A 21,030-nucleotide genomic window follows, 5' to 3' on the forward strand; every position below is an offset into this window, starting at 1 on the left:
TTGCCCATCCAGTACAGAATTCAATAACTTAAAAAAACAAAGACAAAAAAAACCCATATTGACTTATCGCCACTTTGAAGGATCTCTCCTATCTTTACTTATCCTCTGTCCTTCAAACTTACACCCCTTCATGTTCTCTCAGATCTTCTGCTGAGAAGCTCCTTCGCGTCCCGAAAACCCCTTCAAAGACATTTGGCCAAAGGGTCTTTCAGTATCAATAACATTCTATCTGTTGGGAATTCTCTTCCATTGGGTCTCTGTCACTTTCAAAAACAAATTTGGAAACCCAGCTGTTTAAAAGGCCTTTGGGTGTGATGAAGCATAGCTGTTTGCAGTCTTTCTCCTCCTATCCACCCCATTTTACCATTTACTAAAATCATCATTTAGTGTGTGTGCTTGTGGGTGGGTATTTACTGTGTTAGTGCACGAGCGTGTGTATGTGTGCTCTGTGTGTGTGTGTGAGCAGATGAAGTGCATATTTTGTGTCTTTTGTGTGTGTGAATGTGTGCATGTGCACGCGCATGTGTGTGTGATTGTTCATATTTGCAGTTTGTAGCACTGTCTTGGTGTGTATAGATACACATATATGTGTTTTTTTGTATGCAGAGGTATATTATTTTGCATTTTTGTATTGTTTCATGTGAGGTGCTTAGAGCCCAATATATGGGGAGTTTGCACCATATAAGTACTATCTATTATTATTGTATTTTGAATTATTATTATAAATTGATCCAAATTACATTTTTACGCAGACTGACAAGAAATTGACAGTGCTTTTAACATACAAGTGCAGCCTGAATCAGTATTGTGCACCGAGCCAACTGGGATCAGAAGACTTACAGCAGGTGCATTTTCGAGCGGTATGTGAATGGCAGACCAATGTGAAATGGCACAGTTGGTGAAGTTGGGGATAAAAGATTTTCCATGGTTATACTGTGCATGACCCTTTACATGGCAGAATTTTGCTGGTCCTGGCAGATATTTGAATCAACATACCTTCCAAACTAAACTTTTGTTTTAACTAAAAATGATACCCTCAAAAATGGAGTATGGCTGCCTACATGGTGGGGTAAAAATGGTCAAACATGTAAAAACCCACTCATGTACATATGAATGAACCGTGGGAGTTGCAGTCCACGAACGAAGAAGAACTAAAAATGATAAAATGACTGTTATTAATCACTGTGACCATATGTCAGATAAAGTTTCAAGATTTATGAGTTACATAACTTTAAAAACATTTTTGGCTTCTTTATTATTTATTGTTTTTGCCCTTCACAGAACAGTGTTGTCATTACAGTTAGACTGTGTGGAAAGATTACATTTTGTTCCTATTTCTAAGCCAAATTTGGTTTCAACAAAGCATTTCAAGAAAAAAATGACTTTGTAAAGTTAACACACACACTTATACATACATACACACATACACATAGACAACTGAAACTTGTAGCTATTCATGATAATACATAGGCTCACATCGTTTGTTGACATACACCAGTTTATGAATATATTATGTGCATTTGACCATATTAATCTGTGTACCTTTGATTATGTGCAGTTTGGATCTGCTACATCCACAATCAAAACCCAAACAAAGGACAGTTCTTAAAATCTCCTTTATCTACTGTGACAGCCTTGGTGGATCGCATAGGTAATGTTTTCTTCTCATTATTTGGCTTATAAATAGTGTTTGTTTCACATAATGTCATACATAAACTCAGAAGAATCCAACATGATGTAATAATGATAATTCAACTCAGTCGTCAAACCAACTGTACATGTCAGGGTAGAAATAATGTGCATGTGTGTGGTTATGAATTCAAATTTATGTATGTGTGTCTGAGTGTGTGTTTATGTGTATATGTGTGTATGCATTCCTCTGTGTGTTTCAGATGAAAAAGATGGCAAGGGATCCATATGATTTTTTCATTTTCTTGTTTTTTGCTCAGATTTTTTAGACCTTTTCTACAGGTATTATGGTTTGAGTTAAGTCTGCTTTTTTCTTTTCTTTTTTTTGTTCTCCAGCAGTGTAATGTATCCTCTGTTTTTAGAACAGCATCTCTTTGTCTTTCTACACACCCTTCCTTCACTTACATTTTCATGTCTTTCTTTCTGAAACAACTTCTGTCCTTATAGTATACAATTTTTTCAAACTGCATTTGCAGACACTTTAAAGTGCAGCATTGGTCAGGCATGGGAGCTTGCCAAAGTAAGATTGTGCAGTGCAACACAATATAATACAACACAGCAGTATAACACACAATACAATGATAAAGCAATACAGCACTGCATTGCACAGTTCAGTACAGTACAAAGCAGTACAAAATCATTTGTTAAATACAGTACAGCACAGTATGGTATATGACAAAACAATGTAATATATTACAATGCAATGCAAAACATATATATTTCAAATCTAATTTAGCGTATGTATGCACACATGTTCACACACAGATGGACAGACAAATAATGATGTTCATGTGAATAGGATAAAGACTTTTGATTCTAAAAAATACTATGCCTCTTATTTTTTTTCATTCATTTGTGAAAAATATCACCATTTTTGTTTTCTTCTTGATTGCTTTTTATTTTCATTTTTTATTTGTGGGTTTGTTCCAGATCTGCATAACCTGGCCATTTCTCCTTATAAAGATGTGAAGATGTGTGGTCATGTTACCTGGGTTGGCAAATCTTCCATGGAAGTCACCATGACTGTTGAACAGGTGTCTCATTTCACTTTTCATATATTAGTGATACATTGTATTTGTAGAAATGGTGCATTTCAGTCACAAAGGTAGTTATAAAAAAAAAATTGATATACACATAATCTTTTTTTTTTTTTTTTTTTTTTTTACAGATCCATTCAACCATCCAGTTGCAATACTGTTGATCTTAGGGTAGTGTATTAGCATTGGAAAAAAACATCCTGTTCATCTTTTAGAAATGTGTGACAAGCATGAAACCGTGCAAATAATTTTTATTACTTTGATAGCCTCAACACAGACATGTACACAGACTCACACATTCACAATGGTCATCAGCAGAAAACAAGCTTTTGTTAAAAACAGGAAATGTTTAATCAGAATATTAACTTAACCCTTTGAGCCCTGACCACCGCTTTACCGGTAGTGGGGAGGGGTGGCATAATGCCTGGCCACCGGTTGAGTGGTGCGTAAGCACTTGTGTCGTGTTTTGCTATTGGGTGACTTATATTGAAGAGCCAGTCACAAAATCCGTAATATTCTGACGTCAGCGAACGTAGTACCAACATTGCCGCGCCTTTTCACTGTGTTTTGTGCATGTGCTTTGGATAAAAAAGATCGATTTCTACCATGAAGCGTGCAGAGTCTCAACCTGACACGCCTCCTTTGATCAACTGATTCTGCATGCTCAGATTCATTTTCAACATCACTATCTGTAGCAAAATCATCCGATTCAAATTCCACCTCACTATCAGAGTAATCATTGTCATACTCTACTTCCGATAAATCATCAAGCATATCAGTTACTTGCTGCGTTGTGTACAATTGTTTTCTTGCACGTTTTGTCCCTGATTTCTGCCCTGACGGGCCAGGTTGAGACTCTGCACGCTTCAAGTGTTTATGCACCACTCAACCGGTGGCTGGGCATTATGTCATTTTTCTCTGCCACCGGTAAAGCGGTGGTCAGGGCTCAAAGGGTTTAATACCAATTATTTGCAAATTTTGGCTCAGGAGCTCAGGCAGAAGGGTTAAAATTGCTCAGGAGCTCAGGGCTCAAAGGGTTAAAACCATAACAGTATGTTTCATTTTGTCACTTAATCCCTAGGCTGCCTATATGACGAGATAACTCATCGTTGCAAGCATGTACGCTTTGCTGCCACAACGACAAGATAACTTGTCATCGAAATATTCTGACTTTTCCCTGGTTTGCATTCAGTTCGTTGACAAAAGTAGTGGTAGATTTAGCTTGGGGAATCTTTCTAGATTCTATTCATAGCTATAAACACCATCTATGTCATGAAGCAGTCCTTTATTTGAACGTTTTGGTTGGGTTACTGTCATAGTGTTTGCCCGGCTCCTCTCCTCGCTCGCTCAACACAATGTTGGGTTGACACTCTGCTCAAGACATACGATCATGGCTAACTAAATCAACCAAGATTGCTTTCTTAAGCTGATGCTCAGAAAGAATTGAAGCGTAATTTCGAAGGAGAAGAAAATGGGTGGTGGCGTGTGCCTGTATGTCAATGAGAAGTAGTGTGACAGTGCGAATGCGTGTGTGAAGAAGCAACTGTGTACACAGGAACTTGAACTCATATCAGTGTTGCTGAGGCCTCGATACCTGCCACGTGAGTTCGGCCGTATTTTCTTGACTGTTGTGTACGCCCCAGTCTTTGACCAGGCATCTGCTGCACGTGCAGGAAGGACGATCGCAGGTGTTCGCGACCTTCAACTCATCTCTGCCGACGCCCCGTGTTTTATTGTTGGAGATTTTAATCACTGTGATTTAAAGAAACCCTTACCTTTTAAACAATATGTTACCTGCCGGACCAGACTGGACAAGACAGTCGATCTGTGTTATGGGAACATTCCTAATGCCTACAAATCTGTTCCCCTTGCACCAGTGGGTGTATCTGATCATGATGTTGTTCATTTAATCCCAGCCTACAGACCAAAGATACAGACAGAGCCGATTGTGAAAAAGAGTGTGAAAGTTTGGACGCCAGAGAGTGTGGATGAACTGAGAGGATGTTTTGATTGTACTGATTGGAGTGTGTTGACTGACCCATGTGAGAATGTTCATGAAGCAGCTGATGTTGTTACATCTTATATCAGTTTCTGTGAAGACATTATAATTCCGACAAAGATAATTAAACTTTTCCCCAACAACAAACCATGGATCTCAAAGTCTCTCAAAACAATTTTAAATGAGAAAAAGGTAGCGTTTCAGTCAGGGAACAAGAAGGATAGAAAACTGATACAAAAGAAGCTTAGAGGTGAATTACGAAGGGGACAGAGGGAATTCAAGTCAAAAGTAGAGCAACAGTTTCAGACAGGAAAAATGGCAGATGCATGGGATGGGTTAAAAATTATCACTGGAGAAACGAAAAGGAAAACAGTAGCTTGTAAAATGGAAAAGGATGAACAGATTGATTTTTCAAATAAACTGAATGATTTCTACTGTCGCTTTGAAAGGAATGGTCTGGGAAGGGAACTGGATAGTGTTATCTCACAGTTGCAGGAAAAGATCAAAGATAGGAACATAGGTGAAGACTTTGAGATCGATGCAAAAGTTGTTGAATCTTTATTTTTAAAACTGAATGTCATGAAGGCAATTGGCCCCGACAATATTTGCGGAAAATTACTGAAAACATGTGCTTCCCAGTTGTGTGACGTGTTCTGCAAAATTTTCAACTGGTCTCTGAAGGACTGCTCTGTCCCCAGCATCTGGAAAAAATCTACTATCTGTCCTATCCCCAAGAAAAAGAACCCAGCCGCACTAAATGATTACCGTCCTGTTGCCCTGACTTCAGTAGTGATGAAATGCTTTGAAAAAATTATTCTCCGACATCTTCTTTCTTTCACTGAACAGCAGCTTGACTCTTCAGTTTGCTTATAAAGCACACAGAAGTACTGACAATGCTGTCCTAACTCTCCTTCATAATGCTTTCCTTCATTTGAATAACATGGGATCTTTTGTTCATATCCTTTTTGTTGACTTCTCTTCTGCTTTTAACACTATACAACCTCGTCTCCTTGCCCTCAAACTGCTAGGCATGGATGTTGATCCGAAGCTTACTCTTTGGATAGTAAGTTTTCTTCTCAATAGAACTCAGTCCGTCTGCTTTCATTCTGCCCACTCTTCTCTAAAATCTACTTCTACTGGTGCACCCCAAGGTACAGTGCTGTCCCCTGTTCTTTTTACACTGTACACAAATGACTGCAGAGGCACGGAGGAAACTCCTGTCATAAAATATTCTGATGATTCAGCAATTGAAGATCTGTCCAACTCTGATGCTATTTATTTCAGTGAAATTAAAAAGTTCTGTTCCTGGTGTGAGAAAAACTATCTGGATCTCAATGTATTGAAAACAAAAGAAATGTTAATAGATTTTCAGAAAGACCCCTTGCTTGTAGCTGACCTTGTTATTGATGGTCAAACAGTGGAGAGGGTCAATGAATATAGATATTTAGGGACCATCTTAGACAATAAGCTGACTTTTGACAGAAATGTTGATTCCATTCATAAGAAATGTCCATCTAGAATTTTTTGTTTACAGAAGCTTAGAAATGTTGGTATAAATTCAAATATTCTTCAAAGTTATTATCGATGTTGTATCAAGTCCGTGCTTACAGTTTCATTTATGTGCTGGTATGGAAGTTTGGGAGTGAGGAGTAAGCGTGTTTTGAACGATGTCATGAGTGTATGCAGTAAAATTGTGGGAGTGAAACAAGCTAGTATGCAAGAGCTGTATGAAAGTCGAGTGGTTAAAAAAAGCAGGCAGATAGCAACTGACGACACCCATATTTTAGCAAAGTATTATGAGCTGTTGCCATCAGGATGACGCTACAGAACTTTTAAGTTGAAATCCAGAGTTCTGAAGACTTTTATTCCACGTTCAATCCACCTTTTAAATTCTTGAGAACTGTGTGTGTGTGTGTGTGTGTGTGCGCGCACGCACTCTCATGTGAGACGTGTGAAAGTCTGTGCATGATAGGCTGTACCTTGTTCTAGTTGTGGTGTGTGTGTGTGTGTGTGTGTGCGCGCGCGCACTCTCATGTGAGACGTGTGAAAGTCCGTGCATGATAGGCTGTACCTTGTTCTAGTTGTGGTGTGTGTGTGTGTGTGTGTGTTTACTGAGCTTAAAACATGACAATTGGTTATAATGAATGTGCAATATGTAGGAAGAATAATGTGCAATATGCAGGATGAATGTACAATGAATATGTCTAATGCTAATGTCCATATTCTAAATATATTTCTGTTTAATAATTACGATGTAATAATTAATTGCAATGTTTTTAAAAGCGAATATGTGAAATGCTTTTATTTCAGAACATATGTTTATTACTCTTGTTTAATCAAGTTATCCGCGTGTGTGGGGTGGGGGGGGGGGAGGTGCGGTGCGAGTGTGTGCTGATTATCTGGTTGTGGTTTTCCGCAATTCATCTTTATTCTTATCTTATCTGCCTATTATAATCAATGTGCAGTATAGTAGGCTATGTTTATAATTATATTCAAATAATGTTTCTTAATTCTTTCTGTTTTTACATTAAGAATACTAGTTATTACCTGAAGTGTGTGGATGTATGTATGAAACGATGTATGTGATATTTTTTACATTTGTATCTTCGTAATATTTGTAGGGGCTGTTGTTGGCTTTTACAGTTATGGTCCCCATGTTGTTTACTTGTCTATGTTGTGATAATGCACCTGACCAAATTTCTCCAGTTGGAGATAATAAAGTTATTCTTTTCTTATCTTATTATCTTATCTTATCTTAAGACAGTGGTGAACATTTATAGAACGATTTGATAGAAAATAAAGGGAGCAATCAAGAGAGTGGCCAAGATGCGACTATCAGTGAGTAATGCCGACTGTACAGGTGTAGCAGTCGACAGAAAGTGACCGAATTTTTAACAGGACACAGTGTGAACGATTTTCTTGGCACTCAGCCAATGCAGTCTGATGAGAAGTGGATAAAGTGACCGTGTGAGAGGGGTGAAGAGGAGGGGGGTGGAGACTGGGGGTGCGTGGCCTCACATCCATATCATCACTTGGAGAAGTCACAATGCATTATGCACCTATCTCTTTTTTAATTAAATTTTTTTTTTTATTGTGGTTGTTCTAGTATGATTTTGTGTGTGCAGATATCCATTTGTCCAGTAAATATATTTTAGTGCAAATTACCTGACTAATGTTTGCAATGAACAAGTTGAAAATGTGACAAAAAACAACAACACTGATTTGAAAACAATAGCATGTCACTAAAAATATATAAAATGGGAAAACATTCTGTGTTTTGTATTCTTTATTCATTTACTTTTAAGAAACTATATACTTTTATGGGTCTTTCTCAAATAACAAAGAGCACAGAATTTTTTTAAAATTTATACCCGCTTTTTGTGAAAAAACCCTGGCAAATAGATTTCACTTAAATCTTATTTTCCTGGCAGCGAAAGGGTTAATCAAGATGAATCACTTTAAAAAAAATCAGTGCTTTCCTCACATCCCAATTATGATAGTGTATTTGTGGAAAGGGCACAGAATTTCTGAAGCAAAAAATAATTCAACTGTCACTTTACTTTTACATTTTTATTTATTTTTCACAAATCTTTAGTACTTTCATCGAGCATGTGGACACATTGATTGAAATCAGTTATTCCTGGCTGATGTGTGTGTCTACACACAGTGCGTCTATGTAATAACCCTGTCTTTTGATTGTGTGCCTGGGTATATGTATGTACATATGTATGATAGTCAGCTGTGTCTATGACCATCAGGACATCAGAGGAGGCAATTGGTGTCCCAGCTTTCTGGGCTAGAATTTGATTATAGTGGAGAGTGTCTTGCCCAAGTTACATCCCCACTCTCTCGGTCCAGAGGGTTTTAGGACAGTCAGCGTTGGGGATGGTTTCCAGAAGCCCCCAAGGCTGCAGTATGAAGAGCCAGTGCAATCTTGCCTCCTCGTTTGAGAGTCATAGTCCTTCAGAAAAGACTAGCTGTAAATGACTTCCCACTGTAATGGAGAAACCATTGATCATACAGCTTTCACTTTGCTTTCATGCGTGTATGTATGTATATATGTATGTAATGTGTGTGTGTATAAATCATGTCATCAATTCTTCCTTTTTGTCTGGTTGTTTTCCTGAAAGCTTCAAATCTGCTGTTGTACGTCCGATAGCGTCCGACTCAGGAAAAATTTCCCTTCTCACTCTTCTCAACTTGTCAGCCGCCTTTGACACAATAGACCATTCAATCCTTCTTTCCCGTCTTCATTTTACATTTGGTATCAACGGCACTGTTCTAAACTGGTTCAAATCTTATCTCAGTGATTGAGTCCAGTCTGTCATTGTTGATCATTTCCAATCTGAACCCGTTAAAATCGAACATGGAGTCCCACAGGGATCTGTTTTAGGCCCCGTGCTCTTCACACTGTACACTGCTCCTCTCGCTGAAATTATCAGCCGCCATAATATCAGTCATCATTCTTATGCTGATGACACTCAACTCCAGAAGAGTGATACCCCTGAAAAATTATTGTCGCCCTTGCAAGAAACATCCAACTGCTTCCTGGACATTCAAAACTGGATGACTTGAAATAAGTTACAATTGAACGCGGACAAAACTGAAGCAATGATCATAGGAACTAAACAAAAACTGTCTTCCATCACAATTGACACAATCAAACTTGGCAATACATCCATCCCTCTTTCCACGTCAGTCAGGAACCTCGGTGTTGTCCTTGACAATACACTGTCCATGCAAAAATTTATCAGACATGTCAGTCCTGCTACTGTCAACTGCGGCGCATCAGTGCCGTCCGGAAATATCTGTCCACTGACGCAACATCTAGACTTGTCGTTTCTCTCATTCTCTCTCGCCTGTAACTCTCTATTGTCTGGTTTGCCTGCTTCATCCATTCAGTCCCTTCAGCGCATACAAAACTCTGCTGCCCGACTTGGCCTCAGAAAGAAAAGATCTGAGCACATCACTCCTCTTTTGCAACATCTCCACTGGCTCCCTGTCTCACACCGAATAAAGTACAAGATCAGCACTCTATGTTATAAATGTATTCACAAAACTGCCCCTTCCTATCTCTGTGGCTGCCTTCACCTCTACACTCCATCTCGCTTACTATGATTGGCTTCGGATCCACTCTGTTTACGCATACCCAGATTCAAACACTTGACTGTTGGCCGCCGTTCTTTCTCTGTCTCTGGACCTTGCGATTGGAATGAACTTTCTCCACTCTCAGCTCTTTCAAGTCTGGCCTTAAAACCCACCTCTTCCCAAAATAGCCCCCCTTGCTTGCCCTTCCTGCCTTTAGTTTCTACAGTTTTAGGGTTATGCATGCGTGTGAATGACTGGTGCGAAAGTGCTTTGGTTTGTCTCTGCACAAGATTCAGCGCTATATAAATACCATTATTATTATTATTATTGTACGTCCACTCATCAAGAAACCATCTTTGGATCATAATTGTTTGAAAAATTATCGACCTGTCTCAAATCTCATTTTTATCAAAATTGCTAGAAAAGATTATAATGTCTCAGTTCTGGTCTGGAACAAAATAGTGTACTTAATTCTTACCAGTCAGCTTATGGACATGGTCACAGCTGCAAATTCTTGGAATAGTCATTGTTTTAGACTTGTCAGCACCCTTTGACACCATCAGCCACTCTGTCCTCTTTGACTTCCTTTGGTATTCGTGACACTGCACTAGCATGATCACATCTTACCTGTCAGATCATATGCAGAAAGTGTGTGTAAATGGTAGATACTCTCGTGTATCTGCCTTGAGATATCATGTCCCACAGGGGTCTGTCCAAGCTCCCGTTCTTTTCATGCTGTATGCAGCTCCTGTGTTGATTGTCATCAGTCATCATGCGATGTCGCATGGGAGTTTTGCTGATGACACTCAACTTCATCAGTCAGCCTCCATACCTGAAATTGATGCACTGGTGACTCAAAGATGGGAGTGCATTTGACCCAAAGGACTGGATGACTCTCAATAAGCTGCAACTAAATGACAAGACTAAATTTATAATAGCCTGTCCAAAAAAAGCCTGTCCAAAGAGTCCAGCGTCCTTCCTTTCCTGACTGTTCTGATCACTAGCACACCTGTTTCACTTTCTCCTTCTTTTCACAGTCTTGGTGTAATCCTAGACCAGTCTCTTTCCTTCTAACAGCACATTTTGAATATCTGTAAAGTTACCCATCTGTCCGCGACTATTTCTCAACTGATGCAACGAAAACAGTTGTATGTGCTTTGGTTCTCTCAAGATTGGATTATTGCAATTCTCTTTTGGCTGGCCTTCCTAAATATCTGTTAGACTTCAACAAATTCAGAATAACGCTGCCAGACTCATTTGCAGAGCTTCTAAATTTGACCATGTTTCTCCTCTCCTTCAGTCTCTCCACTGGTGCCCATTTCTGATCAAATAGACTATAAGCTAACTTCTCTGAATTTTTCTGCAGTCAACGGATCTGGCCTTAAGTATCTTTCTGAACTCCATTTTTTCAAAGTGGGAAAGAACATCGTAATGTGGTTAATGAGTTAGTAAACAATGAGAGCACTGAGAGTCAGTGCTATGTTGTGCACATAGTTTGTTATGAGTGCGGACTAGTCGCCTGACAGGCAGGCTCTTTTGCTCTCTCACGTTTTTAGTGATTGTTTTATTCCCTGCCTTTTAAATTGTGTTTTTATCTGTCAGACTACTTGGTGATGGACATCCCTTTAACATGGTGGTTTTATCCTGTTCCATGTGCTTTTAAACTGTTCGTTTTGACATTTTTGCTTTGGGCTTCAGTTTCCAATTGTCGTCCGCCATTGCTGGAGTATGGCCAACACTCACAGTGTTGAGTGCAAAACATCAACACTGCACGCGCCTCGCTGTGCAAGTACACTCAGCACCATTTGCTTACACTGGGACAGTGCACGCGCACTCTTTTACCTAAGGATGTGATACGACGTCTTAAAGACTTGAACATTGGCTACAACCTCCCCCATAAAAAACGATCATGGGGGGGAAGTACGGAAAAGGAAAATAATGTGTCGTTCAAGGTAGAACCACCATTTCAAATCCCGAACCACACATGATTCATAAGGTGAGAGTAAACTCTTTTAATCTTATTCATATAATCCCCGTGAAGAATCTTCAGTCAACTGATTTACCCTCTCACCTGTCACATCTAAAACTGATGTGTGTGAACGTTCAGTCATGCAGACAGAAGGCCGCTTTTATTCACGATGTGATTGTTGACCATGCTTTTGACATTGCCATACTGACTGAGACCTGGTTGTATGAGCAGGGAGACGAATCATATATAGCGCAGCTTCTGCTGCAAGGGTACAAACTGAAATCATTCCCTAGACAAGTTAGGAAGGGAGGCAGTATTGCAACCATTATGAGAAGCCATATTCAGGATATCTGTACATTCAAACTCCTCGATTATACATCATTTGAGGGTGTAGCATTAAGGGTTGAGTGCAATAGTTCAGTGTGCCATATTATTTGCGTTTATAGACCCCCACCAAGACAACACAATAAATGTAACACCCAGACTTTTATTACTGAGTTTTCTAATCTCCTGGATAAATACAACCTAGAAGCAGGAGACTTAGTTTTAACTGGCGATTTTAACCTTCATTATGAACAGACCAGCAGTTCAGATATGCTACGGTTGCGTACTCTACTTCACAACCAAGGGTTAAAACAGCTAAAATGTGAACCAACCCATAAACATGGTCACACTCTCGACTGGCTTGTGGTTCGAGAGAACATTCACCCCCCCACAGTTTAAGATCATGGACTTGGCTCTTGCTGATCACATGGCAATTCTTTTTTCTTTTTTAATAACAACTCTGGAAGCGTTAATTCTATTACATTGACGAAGGCCTCTTAGTATCTGTCTGACGTCAATAAGATGGACATTTTCTTGCCGTACTTATTCTTCAGCGTTTGTGATGGTATGTCAGTGTTTTTAAATGGCTTTGTGTATTTGTGTAAATGTGTGCAGTGATGTCATTTAAATAAACGCATTTACATACCACATAAAGCAAACAGTCAATGAGTGTTATGTTCACATTATGAATGGACACAATAGTCTGTTTGGGTTATTCCCTTCTTTCCTCAATTACATATGTATGTGTCCACATATATGCCAATCCACATGGCAATGCTTTATGACATCCCTTTTAAAAGACTGAAGCGACCAAAACGTTTTGTTACATCACGGAACACAAAGATGATCAACCTTGAGGTATTCCAGGCTGACATCAAATCCTTCATGGATGGAATTGACTCAAGCCCATCTCCTCTGACAACATACAACACTGGTCTCCGTCAGATACTGGACAAGCATGCCCCTCTCTCCACTCGCCTTGTTACTGACCGACCCTCTGCTCCCTGGATGACTGATGAACTGGGGGCCGCCAAGCGTTGAGAACGACAGGCCGAGCACGTCTGGCGCTCCAACAAACTGACTGTCTCCAGACAGATTTATGTCCAGGAGTGAAAAAAACTGAATAACATGCAGACAGCTGCAAAGCGTCAACATTTCAGTGCCTCCATCAGTCAGTGTTCCACGTCCAAACAGCTCTATGCTGTATCAAACCAGCTCATTGGCAAAAGTAGAGAACTGTTGCTGCCAAAAAACATTCCTCCTCAGGATCTCCCTGATGCTTTTAGTAATTATTTTAATGACAAAATTGTAAACTTCCGACAAGAACTGGATGCTAACTCACCAGAGGACCGATTTAATGATTTTTAAAGGAAATTTAATGACATGTTTAAGACCTGTCTCTGAAAAAGCTGTAAGAGATTTTATTCTTAAATCTCCAAGTAAGAACTGTGACCTTGATCCATTGTCCACTAACATTTTGAAATTATGTCTTGATGACCAGAATTATTAATTATTCTCTAGAGTCAGGTATTGTTGATGATTGTCTTAAATTGGCCATTGTCACCCATCTTTTGAAAAAGCACAATTTGGACACAAATGAGATAAAGAACAGAAACAGCCCTTCTTTCGGTCACAGATAGCCTCTTCTCAAACACAGACAAAAGACTTAATCTGTAGTGGCGTTTTTAGATCTGTCAGTGGCATCTGATACAATTGACCACCAAATTCTTATCAGTCATCTTAGCACTACCTTTGGCATTAAATCTACTGCTTTAAATGGTTTTCTTCATATCTTTCAAATCGTGAACTCAAGGTTAAAGTAAAACATAGCACCTCTAAAGTCATTCCTTTTGTGTTTGGTGTCCCTCAGGGATCAGTCTTAGGGTCTATCTTGTTCACTTTGTACACTCAGCCTTTGTCTGACATCTTCAAAAGGCACTCATTTGGTTACCATAAATACGCAGATGACAGATTTACAAAAAGCCGCTCCACCATCTGATTTTAAAACAGTCATTACTAAAGCTCAATGAAGACAAAACTGAACCCTTAGCCGTTGGAGACCTAACTCGTCTTAAGGCAGCAGAAAAGGGCCCAGTTACGCTTGGCCCTGCTTCAGTAGCATTTCAAACATCAGCCAAATACCTAGGTGTATATATCGATCAAATCTTTACTATGAACGACTAAATTTCATTCTTGTGTCGCTCATGTAATTTTGATCTCCGAAGGCTAGCCTCAGTCAAAACCCTACATAACAGAAAAATATGGCTCAGTTGGTTTCTTCTTTTGTCCTGTCCAGACTGGATTACTGCAATTCCACTCTCGCAGGTTTACCATCTTCCTCCATCAACAGATTACAGAAAATTCAGAACAGTGCTGCACGACTGGTTCTTGCCAAAAAGAAATCTGATCATGTTACACCTCTGCTGAATCAGTTGCACTGGCTTCCAATTGAGTCCAGCATTCACTATAAGTTAGCAACACTCACCTTCAAACATTTTGACAAGTCTCTTCCATTGTATCTCTCCTCTGTATTGGAAACATATGAACCGCACAGAACATTAAGATCCAGTTCTGAAAAGCTGCTTAAAGTTCCAAGGACTAATCTGAAATGCACTGGAAATAGGTCTTTCAGAGCTCAGGTTCCCCAAGTGTGGAACTCTCTACCTTCATCTCTTAGGAATGCCTCTGATCTACATTCCTTTAAGTCAGATCTGAAAACTTACCTTTTTCTGTAAGCATTTTTGTTCTGGGCAAAACGGTTAAACCAAGGTATGCCTTTTAGCAAGTATCTTTGTACTAGTGTTTTTGTAGTCCTGTTTTAATGCATTGTGTATTTTATGTAGTTTTGGTCTTAGATATGATGGCACTTTTTCTATCTGGTTGTTTTTTAATGGGTGTGTGTGAGTGTGTGTGTGCGTGTGTGTGTGCGTGCATGTGTTTGTGAGGGTACAGTGCTCTGGTATGCGTGTGTAAGTGTGTAGGCATGTTAGTATGTCTGAACAGAATTCTATGTTAGAAAATAAGAAATATCTTAATGCTTATGCAATTTTGTTTTTAGTGCAGTTGATATTTAATGTCAGCGTGTGTGTGTGTCAGTGTGTGTGTGTGTGTGTGTAAGGGAGGGACATCTATATATGTGTGTGTGTGTGTGTGTGTGTGTGTGTTCTATGAAATGCATTTTGTTTTAATCTAAGCCTTATTTACTTCATAGCTTTTATAATCTGATTCATCTCTTAAGTGTGCTTTTTCATTCATATGAACACACTGGATGTTTTCCATTGTCAGATAGCAGTTGATGTGTTCTATAAGGCATGTTTATAGTCTACTGGATGATGTAAGGCACTTTGAGCAGCATTGGTGCTGGATATCGCGCCATAGAAAAACTGTGTATTATTATTATTATTTACCAGAGACATGATGGTAGTTATGATTTCCATACATGTACTTGTGTCAGTGGAGCACTTTGTGGTGACAAAGTGGAGGGTTGTATTGGTCAGTCATATGTGCAGTGCACAGTTTTTATGTCACTGTTGGTGGCAGGTAAGCTTAATGAAGCTTGTTTACCTAACAGATTTATGTGTGAGAAGACTGCATACTGTTGGGCATATGATGAAAGGCGCTTTATAGGAGTTTATAGGCCTTTCATGCCAGTGATATCCAGTATATTTTGAGAGTGTATCTGACCTGGGTTTTGGTTTTGTGTTTGTTTCAGGTGTGCTGCTTATAGGTGCTGCTTTATGTAGGATGTGCTTTATGTAGGTGCCGCTTAAGTGTAAGGTGAAGTGCTTTAGCACTGTGTACTGTTTACCCATGCTTGAAGATGCTGTTTATGGTTTATTTGGAAATGCGTGTTGTTTAAATCTGTTTGGGTCAGTACTGTTGTGTGCTGTTCAGTCCTGCTTGTCATAAGGGTAGTTACTCCATGTGGCCCTGCTACTGGTATGAGAAGAGAGTGTGAGTGAGTGCAAGTGCATGCAACATCAATTGATCCATCATCCCCTCTCTGTTTTCTCTTACCTGAGAACCACTTATTTCTCCCCTTTTTACACAAGCATAGGCTTTACTTCTACCAGACTGCAAAACAGTTAAACAAAAACAAGATGGCATAAAATTTAAATGTGTTCCCTGTCTGCTTTCAGAACTATTGTATACAAGAAAACAATTAGATACATAGTCCTTACCCTTTCTGCCTATGTACTGAAGATTCATGTGCTTTGTGTCATATGGCAGGAAGCAGATGGTGATATGCAGCAAATGTTGACTGCACGTTTTGTTATGGTGGCACGCAATCCAGAAACTGGAGAGTAAGTAGTAGTAATACAAGTTTTTCTTGTAAGTTAATCACCCTTTCCCCAGGCTGTTATTCCATTTTACCTCAGTTCCATACAGTCAAGGGTCAAAATAATGTGTAAGAACATGTGGACAGATGAAAATAAACAATGACAGCATGGTTAATTAGAGTAAAATTTTAGCTCAATTAAAACTTACACTCTCCAAAATCACTAAAGCCAAAGTTTTTACTCATCAAAACTTAAAAAAAATAGTTAACTATTTTTAGGAATCATCTAGTTGCCTCTTGAATGTGTAAGTTATTGGTGCTTGTTTAAAGTTGAGGTGACACTTCATTCCATATGTTTGTGACTGTTACTGAAACAATATTATAATGTGATAGAGTTTGAACATTGTACAAACATTTTTCTATCAGCCTTTCTTGTGGAACTGTACTGAAGTGAAGAAAAGAATAGATTGCACTAACATCAACATGAACCTTTAAAACATATGTCTCAATGAAATCAACACATACTCCTTTACTCTCAACGCATACTCTTCTACCCTTGAGGGAAACATGTTAATCAATCATTATAGGTCATGTAACTACATTCTTGCACAAACTTTAGTTCTTCTCTCATCTTCTTGACTGCAACAGATCGGCATTTGAGATGTGGCACCACACGGTGTTTCCATACTCCAAGTGAGTTCACACCAGAGCTTTGCATGATTTAACAAAAGTATCTCAGTCAGGATATGTAAATGTACTTTTTATTCTTTTAGTCACATTTTTAAATGTACTTTTTATTCTTTCAATCATTTGGTTTACTTTATTTATGCAGTTTCGAATGTGCAGGTCAAATGAAAAGCTTCTTTTAATAGTGACTGAGATCTTTTTCTTAGGTCTTGTTCTTAGTGTGCTTGTGGCTTTATTTGCTTAGATATATTTTTTTTTCCAGCATGCACCTCAGTATACATTTATCAACATTAAGATACAAATTCCATTTCTCTGTCCATGCTTGGAGTTTGTTTAAATCCTGCTGACCTCCCCTCTGGCATCAATGAAAGGCTTTTGAAGCTCTGCCTCCATGTCAGCAATGAGTGATTTATCACGATCATAAGTGCCTATGCCTCCACCTTGACGAATACAGAGGAGATCAGAGAGCAGTTTTACACAAACTTGGACACACTGCTACATGCTACACCTGCCTCTGACAAGCTTATAGTGCTAGGCGATTTCAATGCCAGAGTTAGCAGAGACCATGATCATTGGAGAGGAGTGATTGAAAAGTACGCAGTTGGGAATATAAATAGCAACTGCCTCCAACTGCTGAGCAAATTATGTTGAACATAACCTGTTGATAACCAACACCGTGTTCAGGCAGGCTTATCAGCCAGACAACATGTATGCACCCACGATCTAAACAGTAGCATCTCACTGATTACATATCATCTGAAAACTTGACAGTAGGGATGTCTTTATCAGCAAGGCAGTGCATGATGAAGATTGCTGGACGGACCACAGACTTAAACCCCCTGACTGCCATAAACCCATTATGTACGTGCATAGTGACGTCACTGATGATGTCATCAGAAAAAGAGAAATATCTCTGGAAGGCTGAAAATTCACACAGTTTGTCTAGAGTGGTATATCTCCAGACCATTTTCTCAGTTTTAGGCTTATTATTTGGATAATGTTTTATGACCTGAAACACCACTTTCTGCTGTTTTCCCCCTGGCACTGAAGGGGAATAGAGCCAAGTGTAACACCCATGTTGTCCCTCCACACCATAAGCACCCCAGCTTACCAGGCTGGCCTTCAACACAGCAAGACTCCTCTCAAGAAAATATCTGCAGGAATTTCAGTCCAGCCTTGATGACAAGTTTGAAGCATTAGGACCTGTAACTGGTAAACCAGAGGGAAAGTGGAACTAATTTAAAGTTGACACAGAGACAGCTAAGGCAGTACTAGGCTTGTCTACGCTGTACAATTTTTGTTTGGGCTATACACTTTTGTTTGCATTGATTGGAAAAAAAGTTTCTAACTGTGATTCATTTAAAAACTATGTGAAAAAATAACTTTGAAACAATAGCAAGTTTTAATTCATATCTTCAAATCAAATAATTATTGGTCAAATATATCATTTTATTGGCAGGGGAGGATGTAACAGGATGAAATTGTAATCTTTGCTCGCTGAGAGAGAGTGTGTGTTTGTTTGTGTGTGTGTGTGTGTGTGTGTGTGTGTGTGTTCATGTTCCTGTGAGCAGTTAGAATAATTCATGCTTCACGTGCATTATTATTCATGTAGGATGGATGTGCTGCATCTTGATATCTTTTTACAAAGTGAGTTCTCTACCTTTCCTTGAAGAACCAGTAGTTGTAATTTCATCAGTTCTGAGTTAGCTAGAAAGAGAAAAGGCAACAGCATCATTTGTTGGCCTCTGTCAACTTGATAGGGTTAGTGAAATATGTGTACTTTAAGGAAATTACATAGATAACATTCCTTGGCTGAACATTCTTTCTAAATATCACTCACACAGCACATACCAAATCAAGCAAATACAAATCATGTGCGTTGGCATAAATGATCATTGTTGCTGATTCCGCATTGTGATCAAAATTGCAGATTGCATTTAATCAGCTCCTGTAGACTTTTGGCAAGTCGTTGCCTATTATGTGGAATAGGCGGATATTTGACAGCAACATGAAATTAGCAAAAACATTGCCTAATGCGTGAGTTAAAAAATTCTGCAAATGCAGTAGAGCACAACACACACACACACATATATATATGTGTGTGTGTGTGTGTGTGAACAGAATACCTTTTTTTAAAAATACTTTTTATTGTCATAAAACCTTTAAGTTTATAAGACACATTGAAACATAAACATGAGCATATTAAGAAGAGAAACATTCATGAACAAATTTCGCCAGCCTTGGTTGTATTTCTGTTAGAAGGATCAATTCACTAGGCTTTGCATTTGGACGACATATTGATTAGGAATCTGTGTCTGTAAGTATTGTACTTTACACAATTGTCTAAAAGGTGAATCTCATCTTCTAAACTGTTACAAGTATCACACAGTCTTTGTTCTTTCGGTGTATTTTTATATCTTCCCAGTTCGATTTGTAAGTCATGGGCGCTGATACGAAACATGGTCAGTGTTTTCCTGTGTTGTGTATTTGCTGTATTCTTTAAATACGGTTCAATTTTATAATTTGTCACAGTGTTCTTGTAAAATTCTAATTTAGATGAACTGTCATGTTTCTGTTTCCAAAATTTTACATATTCATTTTCAAGCTTCTTGGATATAGCATACTAAAATTTAACTGATTTTTCCAAACATGATCTAATCCAGTGCTAGTTAATACATTTCTTATGAAAAATAGCCACTGAACATTTTCATTTGTTTGACGATACATGCATTTATATGTTGTGTATACAAGTGAATTTTGAGGAAGCTCTAATATCTGTATCCAATAGCCAATAACTTGACATATTATTTTTAGGCTAATAGGGAATCGTCCTAATTCTCCTAGAACAGGGAGAACCATTGCTCTTTGTGTGTATGTGTGTGTGTGCGTGTGTGTGTGCGTGCATGTGTGTGAGATAAAGAAAAATGAATGTTTGATGTGTGCACTTGTCTTTCCTCTCTCTGCTGTGATGTAGAGTGGGAGTTGTACATGCCATGCATTCTAATATGATATTTCAACATTTATTTCAGAGCAGCTGTGGTGAACCCTTTACTGCCAGATGGGGAACAGGAGTGGGCCATGTTTTATCTTGGAGAGCGTATGTATTGATTATTCAAAGTTGGTGCTGGTTTTATGTATGGACATTCACAAAGATTGACATTGACATTTACAAAGACTATGTTCATGGTTGTTTCTCAGGAACCAAGGAAAATGATGGGTGGTGCCATGATCTGTGGACATGCATGTGGCTCCAGAGCCCAATGTCTGAAAAACACATGCTGTTGCAGGTGGGGCATGGAACTTCAGCAGGAAGGGCAGGGGCTGAAACAGTTGTCTCACCAGTCACAAGCATCTGCAAGGTGCTGGCACCCTCTACTGTCTTCACTGCATTGTTTGTTGGGGCACACCAGCTACTTCTATCAGCGACAGCAGTCTCAAACTGCCAAGGCTGGAGGTTTGCCCACTTGAGGTTGGCTTTGAGGTTATCTCTTCTCTGGGCATCCCTGATTGCAACTGCCATGCGCCAGCTCCCCATAGATGAGCTGTCAGGAAACTCTTGACCCTTCCATGCAGATAACATGGCCAGACCACAGAAGCTGGGCCTAGAGGATCTTGGCTTCAGTGCTTGTTGTGCTGGCTCTGTCCAGGACTTCTTGGTTTGTAGTGGAGTCTCCAGCATATCCGCATGACTAACTGCTGGAAATGTGTGGGGTATTGTGCCAGGTGATTGATGTTGATGCAGTACAAAGTTCACAGAGAAGTGATGTGAGGACCATCACATTGTACATCTTGAGTTTGGTAGAAAGGCTAATGTCCTTGTGTGGAATGCTGGCTTAGAGGTAACACTTCTGCCTAGGAAGCAAGAAAATCTGAGCATACTGGTTCGAATCGCCAGTATTTTCTCCCCCTCCTCTAGACCTTTAGTGGTGGTCTGGATGCTTGACATTTGGATGAGGTC

General features: G+C 39.2%; 1 protein-coding gene across 1 annotated transcript in view; it reads left to right on the forward strand.

Annotated features, from left to right (window-relative positions):
• The window catches only part of LOC143289337 (acyl-coenzyme A thioesterase 9, mitochondrial-like), a 61,850-nt gene extending 41,310 nt beyond the window's left edge, over window positions 1-20,540 (forward strand). Inside the window, exons 5-9 of the mRNA XM_076598338.1 lie at window positions 1,559-1,651; window positions 2,620-2,723; window positions 16,337-16,410; window positions 20,102-20,173; window positions 20,360-20,540. Coding sequence (XP_076454453.1) covers window positions 1,559-1,651; window positions 2,620-2,723; window positions 16,337-16,410; window positions 20,102-20,173; window positions 20,360-20,540 — 524 coding nt within the window. The remainder of the gene's footprint in view (window positions 1-1,558; window positions 1,652-2,619; window positions 2,724-16,336; window positions 16,411-20,101; window positions 20,174-20,359) is intronic.
• Window positions 20,541-21,030: the final 490 nt, after the last annotated feature.

This window comes from Babylonia areolata, chromosome 13 (assembly GCF_041734735.1).
Source record: "Babylonia areolata isolate BAREFJ2019XMU chromosome 13, ASM4173473v1, whole genome shotgun sequence".
NCBI lineage: Eukaryota > Metazoa > Mollusca > Gastropoda > Neogastropoda > Buccinidae > Babylonia > Babylonia areolata.